Genomic DNA, 18,005 nt, shown 5'->3' with positions numbered 1-18,005 from the left:
GAACAGGGCAATTTATCAAGTGATCCATCCCCATCATCCAGATTCCATCTCTTCCTACAAGGTCACAAAGACTGTATCAGAGATCGGAGGCTAATCAGAAGAAAGGGAAAAGGTCATTAATGCCGTGGCTGATGTAATGAACCAGCTGTCTTGCAACTCGTTCTATTATGGAAGGAAGACAGAGACGTGAGAGCAAATGCCCTTGGTTTTACACTAACAGTCTTGTCACCTTTTTGTTTAGCTGGAGCCAGTAGCCGTCATTCTGCTGAGTACTGGGGTCACTTAAACTCATCCCCAGCTGCCTACATCTCATGGGGAACAATGCAGGTAATTACCACAGGATCATGCAGGCACTGGCTTCGGGGCTGGGGTGGTGGCTCAGCTGACCTCCTCCAGTCACCAACTTCTCTGTGGGAACTCAGGGCCCTCCTGAGTCCCATCGGTGACTTTGGGAAAGGTCCGGGCCACCCAAGAGATCTCTGTCAGGAGCATTTTCCCTCTCCTCCTGGCCAGTCAAGCAGCAGAACAGGTTCCTGAATCTAGCTCCTAGGGTCTGACGTGACTGGTTTCTGCCACCATCCCGAACTTGCTGAATGGCCCGTGAGACACTGACACGGACAGAGGAATCCGGATCTTGCTGCAGGCCACTGAGAGCTGAGACAGAGAGAGGAAGCTCAGGTCAAAACACATATCGTATTAGCATGCCCTAGCACCTGCACCATGGGCCTCTGTATCTTCCACAGGGGCGGCTCTATGTTTTTGGCCACCCCAAGCATGGCAGTCAGGCGGCCTTTGGTGGCATGCCTGCGGGCGGTCCGCTGGTCATGCGGATTCAGCGGCGTTTCTGTCGGTGATCTGCCGGTCCCGCGCCTTCAGCGTACCTGCCGCCGAATTGCCGCCGAAGCTGCGGGACCGGCGGTCCTCCCGCAGGCATGCCGCCGAAGGCTGCCTGACTGCCGCCCTCACGGTGACCGGCACGCCGCCCCCCGAGGCTTGCCGTCCCAGGTACGCACTTGCTGTGCTGGTGCCTGGAGCCACCCCTGATCTTCCACAGCAACTAACTCCTCCCAGATGCTCTGGACCCACCAGGGCTCAGTGTCATCGCCAGCTGATAACCGCTTAAGTCCTCAGGGACATCTGCCCTTGGCAGCACCATCTTCCACTGCATTCTGGGGCATCCACCTCCTTAACACCGTTTCCATGACACATGCCAGGGCCTCTCACCCTGCCTGGCATTTACTTTCTCCTGGGAAAACCTTCTGGCACCTGGAGATGGAAGTGACGCCTGACATCAGAGAAAACAAAGCTGGGACTGATGTCCAGGCTCTCTCAACACTACCTCTGGCCACGTCTAAATTGAACTCAATGCAGCAGCGTGGCGGGGGAGTTGCACTTTTTCCTAGACTGGCTCACAAGTGGGAGGAATAGCTCAGTGGTTCGAGCATTGGCCTGCTAAACCCAGGGTTGTGAGTTCAATCCTTGAGGGGGCCATTTAGGGAACTGGGGATTGGTCCTGCTTTGAGCAGGGGGTTGGATTAGATGATCTCCTGAGGTCCCTTCCAACCCTGATATCCTACAAGGAGCATGAGCTCTCCTTCCACATGCAAACACAGCCATGTGGCAACTACTTACACTGAAGTATCAGCTCCTTCTCTTGCCTGACCATGGCGGGCTCTGAGCTTTGAACAGTGCAACCTGGAACGTACAATGGAAATGAATCTTGCAGGAGTTTTCACCTCCCCTGGGGCTACCTTTTAAAAAATGTCAGTCTTTCCAACAAGCAAAACAGCTTTCAAGTGGTCCCTGGGATAATCAGACAAGTCCACAAGCTCCAAGACAAAGAGGCTCATGTCTTGGAAGATACAGGGAGCCTGATTGCCAATGGCTATGGTATTGCTGCAGTCCCACAGGGATTCCAGTCGGTGGAGCTGGAGGGTAGGGTTGTAATTTGCTCCAGGCCTTTTGATATAATCCCCAGCCCAACTGCCTCAAGGGCAGGAAATCTAGACACTAGGATCCCAGGGGGTTAATTCTTGCTGCTAGTGCCCTCCAAGCAGAACACGGGACAACCTCTCAGATAGAAGTTGCTTAAGAAAAGTCGTGGTTACCGATCAAGATGGCTGCTGCCCGTCGTATTGGAGCCTGGGGGCTTTGGAGGTGATCCAGACATTGGAGCAAGATGTCAGATACGCTCTTGAGCTTCAGCACCTAGGAATAGAAACCAAAGAAGCTTCTTGTTGCTGGGGCCGCAGGGTGAGGAGAAGAGAGATTTCATCTCCAGGTAGCTGCTTGGCTTGGAGGGGTGGGAAGAATGCAGCTCCCATCTCCATGTATCCTGGGGGCGACCATCTACATGCCAGGGAGTCATTAAATGACCATTTCAAAGTGTCACCAGACACATTGCTGGTGTCTGAGCTGCTGGCACTGCAGGGCTGGAGCCTGGCACTAGAGAACACTGAAGCCCGGTTGTATGGGCTTCATCTGGGGAGGACATTAGAGAGGGTGCAGAGCATAGGAAATACGGTGCAGAAGTGGCCAATGGGCTGGGGTAAGGTGAAAAATGGGGACATCCAGTTTCCTGCAGGATTTGGAAGGCATTTTTGCCATCAATTGATTCTTTATGTTGTGAGCTTTCACCTCCGTACTGAACTCCTGGCCAGGTCTGGCTGTTCAGATCTGACAGGCACTGGGAGGAGTGGGGGAGCTGGGTGCTTCTAAGAGGAAGCCAGAGTGCAGTATGCTAGTACTAGACATGCAATCAGAGCAGTGAGTGAGGGAACACGTTTCCGGTCCCACATCTAGAAGCAGCACTCACGAGAAGCCGATTGTTCACTTACAGAGTGCTGGCAGATCTTGTCCACCACCCGGGGATGGGTGTGCCAAGCCTTCTTGCTGTTAATCTGCTTAGGACAAGACCATCCCAGGAGCTGAAAACACCCAGCCAAGGCTTTCTGACACCTCTGCAACACAAGATGGGACAAGGAGAGTTTGCATCATGAGAAGAGCTGGAATCTGTGGTCACTCTGCAGTGAAAAGCCAGCTGAAATGATCAATGAGGGAAAGGAATGTGGGGGTCACGTGGTATCCTGCTGACCCTTGGTGTCTCTTTGTTCCTATTAGTGGAGGCTCCTGGCGTTTGATCTTCATGGTGGCTGCAGTTCAGTGACTTAGGAAGTGGCTGCTGGGAGCCATAAAACATCTCCACTTGTGTGTCCATTGAAGGCCAGGGAACTTGCTTGGGTAAGCGGGTAGGGCTGAGATTTTTCACTTTTGGGAGGCGGCTCTGGAGACAGACCTAGCAGGAGAGCTGGAGCAGTCAGGGCCTGCTGCACCAGGGAGCACATGGCAGCGGGACTCACCTTGCCCACGTCAGGGTCCTCGTCCTGTAAGTGAAGGAGCAGTGGGACCAGGCTGCGGGTCACTTCCTCCCGCAGCAGGGGCTTCTGCCTCCTCTTCACTGTGTTAAGCAACTCTGTAAAGAGCATGATGGCAGCAGAGCGCACCTGGGGTCTCACCTGTGATGGACACACAACCATGAGGGGATCTCACTGAGGGAGCTTCACACTCTCCTTACAGGGTGAGCTCGGCACAATGCAAACCACAGATAGGGGCCAGTCTGACTAATAACTCCATGGTCTGCCCACCAAGAGGGCACCCATTTGCAGAAAGGTTTGGGTGGAGGGGCAGACAACACAGGTTAGGACAGTGGTTCCTAAATTTCCCTGGAGGCCTCCTGTAAGTGCTGGCTCCATCCACAGTGAAGGGCTCTTTGGAGGGTTTCTTTAATGGGTTCAACACTTTCATAGTTTCATAGCATTTAAGGGCCATTCATTCATCTAGACTCCAAAGCACAGGACATTACATTTCACCCCATGACCACTACATTGAGCATGTTAACTTGAGTTAGATTAAAGCAGATCAGTCCTCAGGAGACCAAACGTTGCATGCCACACACAGAGAACACGAGAGACCAAGGTGTCACCAATGCCTGAGGCCCAGGCAATGGCTCGGAACTGATCAGGTCAGATATGCCACCACTACGACTCCAGAGTCACAACACTGCCTGGCTGGGGATGGGCAGGTCAAGAGCCCCTGACTTACAGCATCGAGTAAGGGGATTAGCTTCCTGGCCACGCTGGTGAGCTCACTCCCATCCAGGCTCTGCAGAAGGTTCTGAACAGCTGAGATGGCCTCCAGAATACTCCCATCATCCATCTCATCCGAGCCCCAAAGGATGGCAGGCAGCAGGGCCTTGACTTGTTCCACCTACACACACACACGGGGGGGCTCATCAGATCTCCCAGCCCTCCAGTGAGTACACGCCACAGTGCCAGGGCTGTGTTTATTCTACCCCGTGGCACCAAGTCAGAGAGAAGCTCCGTCTCCACAGTCGGAGGCGTGGTGCTTTAGAATCGATGGGGATGCCTGACGAGGCAATCAGTGAATCCTAACCCCGTCCCGGGTTGTTCTGGTGTAGGGTGGGCAAAGCTGTGGTTTGCTTCGGGGCTTTTCTCTCTTTTCTACATGCTATTAATTATTATTATAGCAGATGCTGGCAGCAATCTCCATAGTTAAGGCTGGTACACAGTTTCCATTCTAGTTGCTCCTTTTGATACGCTCCTAAAAACATTCCCTTTTTGGATGGAAATGTTCCATGCTGCCTCCCCAGTCAATTGTGATTTTTTCCTGGGGTGATTGCGTCTCTGAGCTGTAGGGCAGTTTTTCCACTTACAAACAAACAAACGAAAACTTCTAGCCACCTTCTTTTCCCATGCAGACAATCCCCCAAATGGTGAAACTTGGGGAAAAAATCAAACCTGGCCCATGGGGAGTCCTAGGTGAGAGCTGAACCCTCTGCAAAGTTTGAGAAACTTGGACCTGATAGTGCAAGGCATTGAAGTATCATTTGGGGGCAGGGTCACAAACACTCTTTAAGAGAGTGCTCTGCCTCTCTCAGGGCCAGAGACTTTGGGGCCAGCCAGCTCCATGCATTAATCAGAGGCAGCGAAGGAGGAGAGAACTATTTTGGGCTGTCAGGAAGGAAGGGGAAGCAGGAGCAGGGGGGAGTGGCTCCTAGAGTACCCTGGGAGGGAAGGCAGGGGGAATCTGATGGGGGAAAAGGGCCTCCAGGGAGGAAGTCTTGGGAAGCAGTCCTCCCCCAAGAGAACAAAGTACTCCGCAGAGCCTAGGGACAAAAAGCTTGCAGAAGGGGTGCCCAGGAAGGGGGCCAAAGTTAAGTTTTCTTATGTTTACTAAGGACAGGGTGGAACCTTTGTTGAGTGAGCTCAGAAGAGGAGATGTGGTAATGGCAGAAGATCCTGTTTCTGATTTTTAGTCCGTTGGACACTGTCAGGTTTGATTCTGAGGGTTTTATCTTTGGCCTTCAAAGGCTTGTTTGTCTTAATAAATGAGCCTGAATAAGGGTGTTATTGAACGAGGTATTTGTGAAGTCAAGCCGAGGAGGGGGAAACTGAGGCAGTGCTGCAATGTTGGGTCTTGCCACTGGAAGGGGCGATGAGACAGGGCCCTGTGTGCTCGCTAAGGTCTTTAGACCAATCAAGGTCTTCCTTTGTGACAGCACCAGGAATGGTCTCTCCAAGAAGGAACAGGAATGCTGCTGGGGTAATTTGCATGGGGGAGAATTAGGGTTACCATATCTGAACTTTCAAAGAGAGGACACTCCATTGGGGGGGGTAGCCCTGCCCCCTAGCCACTCCCTCCCACTTCCCGCCCCCTGACAGCCCCCCCAGAACCCCCGACCCATCTAACCCCCCCGCTCCCTGTCCCCTGACTGCCCCCCTTCTCCAACTCTCCGGCCCCCTTACCGTGCCATTCGGCTTAGAGCAGGTGTCTGGCACCGCGCCCCAAGGAGCGCCCTGCCCGAGTGCTGCCGAGCGGCGTGCTGTGGCTGTGGAGGGGGGGGTGGAAGCGGGGGAGGGGCTCTGGCCGCCACTGCCAGCCCCGCCGCCGCGTTCGCTCACAGGCGCACAGCCCCGCCCCCCAGCGCTGCCGGGCGGCATGCTACGGCTGCAGGGGATGGGGGGAGCCGGGAAGGGACTTTGGCTGCCGAGGCCCCAATGCGAGCGGCGCTCGGCCGCCCTGTCAGCCGCTTTTCGGTCGATAAATAGCCGACTGGGGGGAAATCCCAGACATTTTTAGAAATCCCCCCCGGACGGCTATTTAAAGAGTGAAAAGCCGGACATGTCCGGGGAAACCCGGACGTGTGGTAGCCCTAGGAGAATGATAACGTCCACCTGAAATCCAAGCAGTAAAATCCCATCTAAAATACTCTCCGAGGAAAGATCTGCATTGAGGGGCCGTTGTGATCCCCGTTCCTGCTGGGGAAATGGAGGCACCGAGAGGGTCAGCAAGCCAGCAGCAGAGGTGGGCTCAGAACACTGTGCCTCACTGCCTGCCCAGAACTCAGTCCACTTGGTCACAGCCACCTCGTCGTTTTCCAGTTAACCAAGCCTAGGCTCTCACCTTCCCTGGTTGGGTTGCCAGGATGCTGAGTCCTCTTAGACCAAGTGAACGGAAAACTGGGCTGGGGTGTTTTGTCCACTCCTCGAGACGGTCCAAAGTGTCTGGATGTGGGAGCTTCTTGGCCTCTTCGTAACGCAGAAGCTGAAAACAACACAGAGCGAATCAGCAGCAGGTGCTTACCGGAGAACTTTGTGTGTCGGTTCTCTGGAGAGGCATCATAACCTCCATGTTGTACCGTCCATTGCTATACATCAGCCCCACTTTGTGTGTGACATCCAGTCCTCCCACTGACTTCCTGGCCGTTAGCACTAGACTCAGCCATAGGTGTTAGCAGAGCTGCTCTACCCTCCAGGAGAACATGTAGGGCAACAAAATGTTCAGTGACCATTTGTATGGCGGACTCTTGTGCATCTGGGGGTTTGCCAAGAGCAGCCGAACCCCTCGTGGTGACCCTGTGAAGCAGAACAAGCCGCTCTGAGATAATGCGAAAGCTGGGACTGAGAAATCAAACCCCTGAGTTGAAATCCTGACCCCACTGAAGTCAGTGGAAGTTTTGCCATTGATCTCAATGGGCCCAGGATTGGACTCCTGGTGAGGAGAGAATTAAACCCCATCCCTTAATGAGTTAGATGAGGAGACAATCCCTGAAAACTGTCAATAGGAACTAGCCAGACAGAACCCGTGGAAATGGGGAGGACAACCTAGCGATGGACTATAGAGCCACCTCATTCCTGGTGATGTGCCTCTAACTAACCCATCCAATAGAGAAGGTTAAAAATTGCTCGCCACATTCAGAGCTAATGATCCTGCATCTGGGGGAGCTTTTACCATGATCCTCTCTCCTCCATACCCACTCTCAATGCCCCTCTTTGCTTTTCCTTAGTGACTTTGCAGGGAGGAACCTTTCATGGACCTGCAGAAAGGCTGATGCCGACAGGAGACCCAGCTGCCCTTCGGGAGAGTCCAGGCTGATGCTGTTCTACAGAACCTTAGTTTCTTGGATATTCCCATCAGGCTCCTGATTACAACTTTGGGGCAACCAATGATCCCCTAAAGGATCCATCTCAGATTTTACACTGAGCGTGCTGGGACAGGACTGGGGGAGCCTAGTCAGAGCTGCATGGACACCTGGCAATGTGGACATGACCAATAAAGCTCATCTTTTATGTAGCGCAATAATGAGTCTCAAAGGCTTGATTTAAGAAGTTGCTCACTAATCTAGGACACAAGACCCAATTGCTCTCATCAGCTAATGAAACTTACTTCTACAAAGAAGGCCATCATGGTCAGCCTGTGTTTCTTATCACCTCTGTCGAGGAGCGGGATCACTAGCTCCAGCAGCATCCTTGTGGTCTCAGGGCAAGCATAGTGCACCATGGCTCTGTGACACAAAGCAGAAATACCTTTGTTAGTAAGGGAAGAAGCACGTTCTGCAACAAGGGGGTGAGGGGTCAGCTTGGGGCCACATGGCAGCCCAGAAGTGAGGAATGTTTCATTCTGGAATTGCCCCCACTAGCAGGACTGACTGCATGGAAAACGCTTGTGTATTACCTGGCCAGCAGGCTCACCCCACGGAGGTGATCTTGGGGGCTTTGTAGGAGGATCCAGCCTTGCTCCTTCTCCATAACAGTCAGCTCGGAACGGCAGCCAACACAGAGAAGCAGCATCTTTATAGCCTCCACTGCAGAGCTAGATTCAAACAACACACCAGCGTGACTGAGTGCCAGGAGCCCCCTCATGGTAGGTCTGTCAGGGAGTGACGGATTCACTTGTGTGTGGAAAGACACACCAATGGTTTAAATAGAGCTTAGGAAGGCACAGGTTCGTGACTGGGGTTTCTAGGCACTATAGTAATACAATTTAATAATATGAAGAAAGAGAAAGAGTTCTGAGCAAATCCTACAGACAATTGCACATCAGCACTAGGGCATGTCAATGTCACAGAACAGGAGAACTTCAGCCCTTTAGTGTCGGACCCACATTCCTTTGACACACTGGCAAATTGGCTCCCACTAATTTCTCCCCATAGCTGCTGGGATAGTCTTTGTACTTCCTCTGCAGTGCATTGGTCGGTATGTCATTTACCACTGAGAGACACCCTTGCAACCTAAGCCCTGCCTGCTAACTCCCTCAGAATTAGAGAGTTATGGAAAACCTGCAGGGGCCACATGAGAGCTGGAGAAGAGAACTATGACTTCTCTATGACTGTCCATGTAATTAGACCGTTGACTTTCCAGTAGGCGCAGTACCTGGTGTGGAGGCTCTGCCAGCTGCTTTCCCTTCCAGAGACTTTATCCCCTGGTATGCTCTGTCCCAGGCTGAAATGGATTTCGACAAGAAGAGCCATTAGCAGCTGAGGATAGAGGCGGGTTGTGGCATCTCTGGACTTGCTCACCGAGATCATCTCATAGAGGGCGCATGTAGCCTGAAGAGGGAACAAGACAGACACAAGCTTACTTGGAAATCCTACTCCCTCCTGCGTCAGTTCTCAGGACTTCCTGCTTATGTGCTATGAAACTCCCCTGATTCCTGGAGAAACAAACCGAGTTAAACTGCCCCGAGCAGCAGGGCGGGGGAAGCCGGGCACTGGCAGGTTGAAGGCTTTGCCTTGTGGAGTCTGGTGACACTAGGCTGCATTGCCACACAGGGGACCTAGCTTGGATTTTGGATCTCGCAGAGCTTCCTGACCTGCAGGGGCTGCAGAGACAGCATGCTTGGGGTGGGGGTAATGCCTCATGGGACTAAGAATGGGAGAGAAGAAATTAATGAAGAGAAGAGTGGCTCTTTCATCAGCTTCCTCGGCATCTTTCTTCTCCCTCTTTGGACTTCCACCATCATTCTTTCATGCTTGCATTGTTTCTTGGCTTCCAAGTGCCTCAGAGGGGCCTTTTCTTCTGCATCTGGGGTTTAGGGGGGCTGAGACCCTGCTTTTTGGTCAAAGTCCATGAGCAAATCTCTCAGTTCGTGTTCTGCGGCTTTCTTCTTAACAGATAGCCCCCTTTCTTTACATACTTTTTCAGGTTCTTTTGAGTCAAGACTCTCAGAGGATTGTGATTCACCCATTGTAACTCATCTTTAACCCTTAAAACTCTCCATATCAAATTTAAACTTTACATAGTGTTGGGTTATGATCTTTAAGACCATTGACCTGTGGCATGTGACTCCTGTGCTGACTACGCCAATTGTCACGCTCTCTGGAGTGGTTCACAACTGTGAGTGCCAATCTTAGATCAGACTGTCATAAAACAGGGCAGGCACCCCAAACTAGTAGTATATTCTATCATTGGATTTCACAAAGCCAGTAACAATTGTGCATTCCTGGATTACAATACCAGTTTTACCAAGGACAGTCTTACCACAGACAGTCCCCTTAGACATTCCAGCCTATGTTGCCACCCAGACAAACTGAACTTTGTGATTAAAGGTTATTAAAATCAAAAATCACACCACATCAGGTTACTCCCAACCCCAAAGGGTCAGTCACTTACCCTAGGTCAATTGGTACTCTGGATCTCACACCAAAAACAACACTGGCAGCCAATTCTCTAGTAAACTAACTAAAGACTTATTAGCTGGGAAAAATAAATGAGAGTTATTGAGAGGTTAAAGCAGGTAAAATACATTAACAGGTGAGTCAAAATTTGTAAATCCCAAATGATAGCGGAGATGTAGTAATCTCTTGGTTTCCTAAAAGTCTTTTCAGGAACCCAGATGTTTCTGGGGATCTCCATTTTGCATTTGGCATCTTCCCTGTAAGAGTCCAAACAGTCAGAGATACAGGATCATTCCTTGACATCTATTTTATAGCTTTTCCAGAAACCAATCTGAACAGTGTCTTTACCCAAGTGGGTTTTGATGAGTAGGAAATTCAGACTTAGTCTGTGAATTCCCATTGTCAAACACAGTAGCCCTTGCTTTGAAGTTAGCAGTCTTCTTCATTTACATTTCCAAGGCTCCAATTGTGTTTGACGGGTAATTTAATTACAGGAATATACACAATGCCAATGTAATGTAATAGCAAACAAGAATCCTTCATTAGTTTTCATAAACTTTACACATCAAGTTCATTCTCATCTTTTAACACCAACGCACACTTTTGATCTAGGTTTAACTAATTACAGGGATATACACAATACAATAGCAATCAACAGGTTATAAAGATAAGTGTTTCCTTTAACTTTTCCTTTGAACTAAACAAACACACAAGTGAACTGCCTGATTACACTACAATAGCTTTTGACTTCTTTGATTTCTGTTAGCATCTGAGTGAATTAGCCTGCAACCCTATCCTGAGCTGGCACCAGGGCAGACAGCGTCACAGGGGTTTCTCAGAGCTCCAACATGGATGCGATGAATGGAACCCTCCCCCAAGGGTTTGTCAGGACATTATGGAGTAGCCCCAAAACGGAGGGGATAGTCTGTCCCTGTAAAGGTAGCGGTGCTAGGGGTCAGCCCACCCTTGTCACGTGGCGTGGCCCTGTCAGATTTTGAGATGTCTGATATACGTAAGGAGCTGGGAAATACTGGTAGGGAAGAAGGGATCCAAGGAATAAGTCGTGCTCAGGAGGAACTCCTGTTATGTTTCTGTAAGGACCTGGGACCAGGAGCCTTGCAAAATGGGAGGGCCAGGGCTCCCCTCTCTCCCAGTGAATTGGGATGAGCTTTAGGAAGGGGATCAGCATACATGCTGCCTCCTCCCTCCTAACAGAGAAAACACCAGCAGGAGAAGGCTGAAGCCAGGGGTGCTGGAACACGTTGTGTAGTGGGGGTGCTGAGAGCCATTGAACCAAACTGTAAACCCTGTATATGATGGAAACTGCTTCAAGCCAGGGGGTGCTACAGCACTCCCGTTCCCCCAGTTCCAGCACCTATGCCTGAACCCTCTGAGCCTGAGGACTGGCTGGGGAAAAAGGGCCACCAGGAGAATCTGGCTAAGGCCCCACAGTTGGCTAACTTACAACCCAGCATAAAGGAGGAGACTGGGGGAGTCCTGCCTGCAGGAGAGGTGGAGGGACTGCCTGAAGTAAATGCCACTTCCAGGAGGAAGGCTAGGGGGCAGGGACTCCTATCTTATGGAGGGAAACCAGAAGGACTGTTTGAAACACAGCCCAGCTGCTGTCAGGGAGGCTGGGAACAGCTTTGAGGAAGCTCCTCAGAAGTTGGGTGGGAAGAAGTCACAAGGAGCCACAAATCCAGGGCGGGAAAAGCAGAAGCTGCAGACCCCTGGGAGTTGCTAACAAGCAGGGAAAAGGGAGGAGCAGCTCAGGGAAGTGGTGAGGGATTGAAGGAACAAGGTCTGGGTCAGGTCTGGGTTCCCCAGCAAGAGGCAAAGTACCGACCTCAGGACTAAGAGACCAAGAATGATGAGGCTCAGATGGGGGCTGAGGGCCTGGCACAGAGCCCACTACATGTTGGGTTTTCCCATATTGGACTTTTCTGTTAACCCTGGAAGAGGTGACGTGGCCAGAGGGCCAGACCATGGAACCTGTGGACTGTTGCAGAACCAGGAGGCTGGACAAGGGGACACCAGTGTGGAATAAACCCTGCAACATCATGTCCTGGAATGAGGAGGCGCATTGGCGGTGAGTGTGCCGTGTGACGGGGACATAGGATAGATTTAACTGTATGGGGCTATGGATGTTCGAATAGTGACTTACGGCAGCAGACGTGTGAGAGGCTTGGTGCTCAGAGCTGTGGTGACTCTGCAGCCTCACAACCAGGTTCTCCATCACCTGTCCTCCGAGGGCCGGGTCAGCAGATAGGAACTGCCATAGCTCGGCCGCATTGCTAGAAATTCAGAAATACGGCAACATGAGGGACAGGATGGCTTAGGAGAAAAGGTATTAAACCTCTTCACCAATGTAATCTCTTTGTAAGAGAAATCCTCCTGTGGAACCAAAGCCCTGCCCAGCAGTCCAGTCCCCAGAGCTTGTGCAATTCAATGTGGAGCATGAACAAGGACTCCATGGACCTCAGATTGAGAATCACTGGCACAGGATATGGAGCATTTCAGCTCAAGGCTGCCAGTGTGAATCTGGCCTCAGTTGGTCACGACCTGTTACTGGCTGATGGCTAATACCGAGAGGCTGATGGCTAATGGCTAATACAGCTTCTCTGGCAGCAGATGTCCTATCTGAAATGAACTAAGGGTCTCGGACCAGTGCCCAGTGCACGCTGTCCACATTACAGAGTCAACCACCATACTTGGCCCTTGTTGGTAGGTTCAGGGATTGAACGGGACATGGAGGCTGAATGAGCCTTTCTTGCCTAGTCGGCAGCCCCTCCAGCTATGAGCTCAGAGTGTTGTTAGGGGCAGTGTGGAGGAAGCTTCATCGTCACTTCCTGGGCTGCAGCTGAGATCTTCATTATCCAAGGGTGTCAATGGGGCACCTTTCACCAGCATTAAATTCCCTTTAAAAAAAAAGGGAGCGGGCATGCAGCAGCGTGGCTCAGATCTCCGCAGCGCTCAGCCAACAACTGTGTGAGGGAGGGTTTCAGTGGAGTCCTCTGATATGCAGGGCTGGCTCTAGGATTTTTGCCGCCTCAAGCAAAAAAATTTTGGCTGCCCCCACTTTTTTTTTCGTACCCCCCTCCCCCAGCCCCGCCCCAACTCCACCCCTTCCAAACCCCTTCCCCAAATCCCCAGCCCCGCCTCCTCCCCCGGGCGTGCCACATTTCCCCCCCCCATTGCTTCCTGGGGGCCCCAGCGACCGCCCACCCTAGCTTACCTCCGCTCTGCCTGCTACCCCGGGTGCACTGCCGCTCTGCTTCTCCCCCTTCCCTCTCAGGCAAAGGAGGGGGGAGAAGCGGAGCGGTGGCGCATTCAGGGGAGCAGGCGGAGCGGAGGTGAGCTAGGGTCGGGGGGTGCAGGAAGTAACGGGGGGGGTAGAGGAACCGCTCCCCACTCCAGCTCACCTCCGCTCCACCACCGCCACCTCCCCCGAGCACCCTGCTGCTCGGCTTCTCCTCCCTCCCAGACTTGCTGCGCGAAACAGCTGTTTCGCGCGCAGCAAGCCTGGGAGGGAGGGGGGAGAAGCAGAGCGGTGGCGGCGCGCTCAGGAAAGCAGGTGGAGGCGGAGCGGAGGCGAGCTGGGGCGGCGAGCTGGGGTGGCAGGGGTACTTTTTCCCCATGCCCCGGAGTCAGCACCTATGATGGCCGGTTCCAGAATGCCACCCCTAGAAATGTGCCGCCCCAAGCACCTGCTTGTTTTGCTGGTGCCTGGAGCCGGCCCTGCTGATATGGATTGTTTCTGGAACTCACCGCTTGGGATCATCCATCATAAAACCACGCTTTGCGTAATCACTGTTGCTCAACTTTTCCTGCCCAAACACAAATGTGCTTCAGACAGCAAACGTTCCACCTAGGCTCACTATCTGTACGTTCAGATGAAGGAGAACGGAGGAATGAGCTCTGCGCTTGCCAGCCGGAGTAGCAAAGGGATAGTGAACTCAAGAACACAGACTTAAATCCACCCCCTGCTCCAGGACCCATGAGCACTGACCGTAGGTGCGGGGGACTGTGCTTTTGAGAACCCCTCCCACAGGCAGATCTCTAACAAGTCCCAGGGGCCGGGAGAGGGGGACTGGGAATGAGAGCTCCTGCCTTGCACATGGGGAGACACATTCAGGGAATGGGGGAGAGGAATCTCTGACAGGCGGATTTCGCTCACTGTGGTTTGTGGCTGAAAAGAGAAGAGCCATCAGGAGGAGAGGGCAGGTAATTTGTCCCATGTAGAGGGGGGAGATTCAGTCCTCAACAGTCAGTGCTTTATACTTTGCACTAGTAAGACCAAACAATGTGCTCAGTGGTGAGGTTCTCATATAGGGCCTCAAAGGATCACGCGAGGCCTGAAGAGTGGAGGCATTTCGTACCTGTCTATAGGGAAGGAGTAGTCCAGAAGGCATGAGATCACTGTGTCCAGATGCTCTGCCTCGCCAGCCAGCAGGGCCACTAACTTCTTCATCAGGGTCCTGGAGCTGGGCTGCTGGACTGAATCCAACCGGCTGCAAACCCCAGCCACAAGGTCTGCTGCTTGAGAGAGAGGGAACCAGATGAGACGGGACAAGACTCTCATCCCATCCTGCAGCTGGGGCAAGAGGGAACCTCAGCATCCCTGGAGAATCAGAGTTAGCCTCTAGGTTTTGCCTAAAAGTCACAATTTCCTATATTATTGGCAGGGCTCATTTCAGAGCCTTACAAGGTGCATTGTCGCAAAGCCCACATATCAATGGCTCAAAGGAGATGAGTCCTATCTAGGCACAATACAGGGGTAACATAAGAATGACCATACTGGGTCAGACCAATTGTCCATCTAGCCCATTATCCTGTCTTCTGCTGGTGCCAGATGCTTCAGAAGAAATGAACAGAACAGGGCAATTTATCGAGTGATCCATCCCCTGTTACCCAGTCCCAGTTTCAATCAGAAGGCGTAGGGACACCCTGTGCACGGTGTTGCACCCCTGACCACCTTGGCTAATAGCCATTGATGGACCTGTCCTCCAGGAACTTCTCTAATTCTTTTTTGAACCTGGTTATACTTTTGGCCTTCACGACATCCCCTGGCAATGAGTTACGAGTTGTGTTGTGTGAAGAAATATTTCCTTAGGTTTGTATTAACCCAGGTGTGTGTGTGTGTGTGTGTGTGTGTGTGTGAAAGGATAAATAAAACTTCCCTATTTACTTTCTCCACACCATTCATGAATTTATAGGTGTGGGCATCCCATGGATTTATACAGAGGCAATATGATATTTTCTGTCTTATTATCTATCCCTTTCCTAATGCTTCCTAACATTCTGGTAGCCTTTTTGACTGCCATTGCACACTGAGTGGATGTTTTCAGAGAATTGTCCATGATGACTCCACCCTTGAGTGGTAACAGCTGATTTAGACCCCCTCCGTTTGTATGTATAGTTGGGATTATGTTTTCCAAGATACAGGAATCAGACTAGAAGATCTGATGGTTCCTTCTGGCCTTAAACTCTCTGAACGTATGACTGTTCCCAGCACTGGGAATTCTAGTTTCCGTCCATCTCAGCAGCAGCGCCCCCATACCTTCTCCACCTTAGTCCCACCGCTGTTCACCATGGCAGACAGCAATCCCTCTGCAGTTGGCTGGCAGTTATTGTTGCAGTGATTCGTCAGGCCATCCATAACAGTCAGAATGAAATCTGTCCTCTCTCTTGGGTTGAAATAGACTCCAAAGAGCTGAAGCATACAGGGAAAAGTGTAATTTACAAAAGGCCTCGTCCTGATTCCACGGGGGGCTGATAACTACTGGAGCCCAGAGAAAGCCCTGTCTGGGGGTTGCAGGTCCTCTCCAGCTTCTCAGGGGCTCTGTTTTACTCCTTTCTATTACAGGGCCCCAGTGGCTGATGAGGCTTCTGCTGCGAAACCAAATCACTCACAGTGAGGCAAGAGGACTAGTTAAACCATTAGAGTGGCCAACCTAGGAGTGCTGCCATGCACGTCAGGATGTGCATTTAGTGGTGTCAGACTCCTACTTCTCAGGCATCCGAGGTGCAAGGGTCACCATTAAAAGATCAGCAGTTGCGGGATCCATGTAGTAATGTTAGTAATGACTGTTACAGTACTCGGTCTTTGACTGTGACTGTATGTGATACCCTCCTACAACACATCCCAGCAGAAATACAGCACCCAAGTCCTGGTTACGACACCATCACCATACTTCCTGGCTTGCAGCCTGACCCAAAGACCATTGAAATCAATGGAAAGACTTCCATTGGCTTCAATAGGTTTTGGATCAAGCCTATATAGTATAGACCTCGTTGTGACAGCTTCTAACAACCCAAAGTACTAGAGCAGCAGGCGTTCAACCTTCCCCATATGGACACTCCCTTTCCTATACTAGGACCCTCCCAGAGTCCCATTCCAAACTAGCCAAGACCCTGTCCCATTTGGCAATAAGGAAAGGGCAGGGTGGCTGTGCCCCCCAGGTTGGGAACCCATCTGCTAGAACAGTGGTTCTCAATCAGGGATACGCATACCCCTGGGGGTACACACAGGGGCGGCAGGTTTGTATAATTTTTGGCATTGCTCAGAATGGGTCCAAGTCCCGCCTCCCCCTACACCTGCCTAAGGCTCTGGGAGGGAGTCTGGGTGCGGGAGGGGGTTTGGGGTGCTGGCTCTGGGAGGAAGTTTGAGTGCGGGCTCTGGGAGGGAGTCTGGGTGCGGGAGGGGGTTTGGGGTGCAGGCTCTGGGAGGAAGCTTGAGCACAGGCTCTGGGAGGGAGTCTGGGTGCGGGAGGGAGTTTGGGGTGCAGACTCTGGGAGGAAGTTTGGGTGCGGGAGGGGTGCAGGCTCTGAGATGGAGTTTGGGTGCTGGGTGCAGGCTCTGGGTTGAGGCAGGAGGCTGGGGTGCAGGAGTGGCTGCGGGCTCTGGGAGGGAGTTTGGGTGCGGGAGGGGTGCAGGCTCTGAGATGGAGTTTGGGTGCTGGGTGCAGGATCTAGGTTGAGGCAGGGGACTGGGGTGCAGGAGGGGCTGCGGGCTCTGGGAGGGAGTCTGGGTGTGGGAGGGCGTTTGGGGTGCAGGCTCTGGGAGGAAGTTTGAGTGCGGGCTCTGGGAGGGAGTCTGGGTGTGGGAGGGGTTTGGGGTGCAGGCTCTGGGAGGAAGTTTGAGCGCAGGCTCTGGGAGGGAGTCTGGGTGCGGGAGGGAGTTTGGGGTGCAGGCTCTGGGAGGAAGTTTGAGTGCGGGCTCTGGAGGGAGTCTGGGTGTGGGAGGGGGTTTGGGGTGCAGGCTCTGGGAGGAAGTTTGAGTGCGGGCTCTGGGAGGGAGTCTGGGTGCGGGAGGGGGTTTGGGGTGCTGGCTCTGGGAGGAAGTTTGAGTGCGGGCTCTGGAGGGAGTCTGGGTGCGGGAGGGGGTTTGGGGTGCAGGCTCTGGGAGGAAGTTTGAGTGCGGGCTCTGGGAGGGAGTCTGGGTGCGGGAGGGAGTTTGGGGTGCAGGCTCTGGGAGGAAGTTTGAGTGCGGGAGGGGTGCAGGCTCTGAGATGGAGTTTGGGTGCTGGGTGCAGGCTCTGGGTTGAGGCAGGAGGCTGGGGTGCAGGAGTGGCTGCGGGCTCTGGGAGGAAGTTTGGGTGCGGGCTCTGTGAGGGAGTCTGGGTGTGGGAGGGGTTTGGGGTGCAGGCTCTGGGAGGAAGTTTGGGTGCAGGAGGGGTGCAGGCTCTGGGAGGGAGTCTGGGTGTGGAAGGGAGTTTGGGGTGCAGGCTCTGGGAGGAAGTTTGAGTGCGGGAGGGGTGCAGGCTCTGAGATGGAGTTTGGGTGCTGGGTGCAGGCTCTGGGTTGAGGCAGGGGGCTGGGGTGCAGCAGGGGCTGCGGGCTCTGGGAGGGAGTCTGGGTGTGGGAGAGGTTTGGGGTGCAGGCTCTGGGAGGGAGTCTGAGTGCGGGAGGGGGTTTGGGGTGCAGGCTCTGGGAGGAAGTTTGAGTGTGGGCTCTGGGAGTGAGTCTGGGTGCGGGAGGGGGTTTGGGGTGCAGGCTCTGGGAGGAAGTTTGAGCGCAGGCTCTGGGA

The 18,005-nt window shown here is 52.8% G+C and overlaps 1 protein-coding gene across 1 annotated transcript; it reads right to left on the bottom strand.

Annotated features, from left to right (window-relative positions):
• Positions 1-179: 179 nt before the first annotated feature.
• Positions 180-14,447, bottom strand: LOC128845207 (maestro heat-like repeat-containing protein family member 7). The gene is made up of 11 exons (XM_054043600.1): positions 14,356-14,447; positions 12,141-12,270; positions 8,733-8,908; positions 8,035-8,172; positions 7,747-7,864; positions 6,484-6,624; positions 3,360-3,515; positions 2,838-2,960; positions 2,109-2,208; positions 1,633-1,695; positions 180-654 (listed from the first exon to the last, which is right to left on the bottom strand). Exons 1-11 carry the CDS (start codon positions 14,445-14,447, stop codon positions 419-421), a joined length of 1,473 nt encoding a protein of 490 aa, XP_053899575.1. The 3' UTR covers positions 180-418.
• Between the last annotated feature and the right edge of the window lie 3,558 nt (positions 14,448-18,005).

The sequence above is a fragment of the Malaclemys terrapin genome, chromosome 11, assembly GCF_027887155.1.
Source record: "Malaclemys terrapin pileata isolate rMalTer1 chromosome 11, rMalTer1.hap1, whole genome shotgun sequence".
Classification (NCBI taxonomy): Eukaryota; Metazoa; Chordata; order Testudines; family Emydidae; genus Malaclemys; species Malaclemys terrapin.
This window is presented reverse-complemented; position numbering and strand designations above follow the sequence as displayed.

What these genes read in the sequence shown, in the direction of transcription:
- LOC128845207 (XM_054043600.1), bottom strand. Translation starts at nt 14,447, where the DNA reads ATGAAGAAGTTAGTGGCCCTGCTGGCTGGCGAGGCAGAGCATCTGGAC. An exon ending in TGGCAGAGCCTCCACACCAG is followed by an intron (nt 8,173 to 8,732) that starts GTACTGCGCCTA and finishes GTTTGAATCTAG; the next exon opens with CTCTGCAGTGGAGGCTATAA. An exon ending in AGGACCCTGACGTGGGCAAG is followed by an intron (nt 2,961 to 3,359) that starts GTGAGTCCCGCT and finishes CTTGTGTTGCAG; the next exon opens with AGGTGTCAGAAAGCCTTGGC.